The sequence below is a fragment of the Antrostomus carolinensis genome, unplaced genomic scaffold (genome assembly GCF_000700745.2).
Source record: "Antrostomus carolinensis isolate BGI_N321 unplaced genomic scaffold, ASM70074v2 scaffold22388, whole genome shotgun sequence".
Lineage (NCBI taxonomy): Eukaryota > Metazoa > Chordata > Aves > Caprimulgiformes > Caprimulgidae > Antrostomus > Antrostomus carolinensis.
The window spans coordinates 15,289-17,743 of NW_010331228.1; the positions used below are offsets into that span (position 1 = coordinate 15,289).

At 47.1% G+C, this 2,455-nt stretch overlaps 1 protein-coding gene across 1 annotated transcript in view; it reads right to left on the reverse strand.

Annotated features, from left to right (window-relative positions):
* Positions 1-2,173, reverse strand: part of PUM3 (pumilio RNA binding family member 3) — a gene marked incomplete at its 3' end in the record, with an annotated part of 14,488 nt that extends 12,315 nt beyond the window's left edge. Inside the window, exons 1-2 of the mRNA XM_029086264.1 lie at positions 2,074-2,173; positions 43-225 (exon numbers count right to left, since the gene is read on the reverse strand). Coding sequence (XP_028942097.1) covers positions 43-225; positions 2,074-2,170 — 280 coding nt within the window. The remainder of the gene's footprint in view (positions 1-42; positions 226-2,073) is intronic.
* Between the last annotated feature and the right edge of the window lie 282 nt (positions 2,174-2,455).

Consider the following 2,455-nt stretch of genomic DNA (forward strand, 5'->3'; position numbering starts at 1 on the left):
AACCTAGTTTCCACTGACATTCAGGCTTAAAAATCTGCTCACCTCCCTCTTCACCATCCTGGAGCTTCCTCTTCTTTGCAAGCTTTTCTGATTGCTGTTTATTCTTGAACTGTTTGACACTAGCTCTTCCAGGTCTTAACTGTCCTTTCACAAATTTCTTGGAAATGGATTTAGGCCTTCCCTCCTCACCTCCTTTGTTAAGGAGTTTCTTTGGTGGATCCGAATCTATTGACCAACAAAACAGAAATTAAAATGTTATCCCAGAGCTAATGTTGTTTCAAAATAACAAATTATTAGCCTAACAAGAATTAAATTACCTTGTAGCAACAACTGTATATGTAACATTAGTTCCTACACACTTCTTGGAGGCAGTGTTTTCATTGCAGTCCCTGGGTATTCCAGTTTTCCCTAGGGAAGTTTTTGCCCAGGCATTATTTTCCATGGTATAAAAAGGATTACTCTAAACTGAGAATTTCACCACCTCTGACATCAAAGTCATCAGTCCCCCATGGTCAGAGTCTATGGTCAGAGCTGTTTTGACATGATCTGTTTTAAGCAGAAGAGAGCAAACACTGAAAGGTATCTTCTCAGTCCTAACCCACACTTCACACACACTAGCTTCAAATCTCAAACAAACTTTTTCTTAATGTTGGAAAGCAAAGTCTAGAATCAAAAAGTTATCAACTTGAAATTTTTAACTAGAAGAGTATTTTAGGACAATCAAACAGAGCTGAAGGGCTTGCAATGCAATCTATTAAAATCATGTTTCCTTTTTTCCAGGCTATTTGATCACACAATCAGTACAATTTTGAATGCAAGACAGAATCATAGAATGGCTGAAGTTGGAAGGCATCTCTGAAGGTCATCTGGTCCAACCCTCCTGCTCACGCAGGGCTACCCAAAGCTGGCTGCCCAGTCAGGTGGCTTCTGACTATCTCCAAGGTGGAAGAGTCCACCATCTTCCTTGGCATCCTGTGGCAGTGTTCAGTCACTCTCACAACAAAAGAAGTCTTCCCTGATACTCACAGGGAACCTCCTGTGTTTCAGTTTGTGCCACTGCCTCTGGTCCTGTCATTAGGCATCACTGAAAAGAGTCTGGCTCTTGTCTTTGCACCCTCTGTTCAGGTATTTGTATACACGGACAAGATCCCCCTCAGCTTTCTCTTCTCCAAGCTGAACTGCTCCTGATCTTGCAGTCTTTCCTCATAGGAGGACATGCTCCAAACCCTTCATTGTGTTTGTGGCCCTTGGCTGGGCTCTCTCCAGTATATCCCCATTTCTCTTGTACTGGGGAGCCCAGAACTAGACAGAACACTCCAGGTGGGGCCTCACCAGTGCTGAGGGGAGGGCAAGGATCACCTCTCTCCACCTGTTGGCAGCACTCCTAATGCAGCCTAGGATACAATTAGCTACTTTTCCCACATCAGCACACTGCTGGTTCACATTCAACTTTGTGATCACCAGGAGCCTCGGGGCCTTTTCTGCAAAGCTGCCTGCCCCAAATGCATAGTGCAAGGAACTGTTCCCCTCCAGGTGCAAGACTTTGCACTTCTCTTTGTTGAACTGCATGAGGTTTCTGTCAGCTCATTTCTCCCATCTGTTGATATCCCTCTGAAGGGCAGGTGCACCAGTCACTCCTCGCAGTTCTGTGTCACTGGAAAGCTTGCTGATGGTATACTCTGCCCTATCATCTACATTATCAGTTAAGCCGCTGAACTGGACTACACCCAGTATTGACACCTGGGGCACACAGCTAGTTACTGGCCTCCAACTAGATTTTGTTCCATGGATTACCACTCTCTGGGCCCAGCCATTCGGACAGTTTTCAATCTACCTCACTGTCTGCTCACCGAGCCCATAATTCATCAGCACCTCTGCAAGTATCCTACGAGAGACACCATCAAAAGCCTTCCTGTAGTCCATGCAGACAACATCCACTGCTCTTCACTGATCTACCAAGCTAGTAATTTCATGACATAAGTTTACCAAGATAAAAACCAAAGTTCGAGCATGCTTTTGCACAACAATAATCACTCAGACAGAACTCCTAGTAAGAAACCTTTGCCTTCTTACCATTATCTCTTTTAAACTTCCTTTTCCCATATGGCACTTTTCCACGAGGTGGTTTTCCTCTCTTCCCCACGAACTTCTTTTTACCCATGGCTTCCATTGCGGCAACACTGCAAACGGAGCAAGAGACAGCGTTACTGGACCCCCGCGGCTGCCTGCTAACGACGGTAGGAAAAGACAGCCTTTGCTCCCCTGAGCACAGGCTAACACACTTGGCAGAGCTAAACCCTTCTCAGGGCGGTGGCCCGTCCCTAGACGGGCGGTGCGGGACCCGAACAGGTTGCCCACGGGCCGGTCAGCACGGAGGCTCAGCACGGAGGCTCAGCACGGAGGCTCAGCGAAGCAAGACCGCGGCTCACTGGGCCTGGGCGGCCGCGCCCCGGCC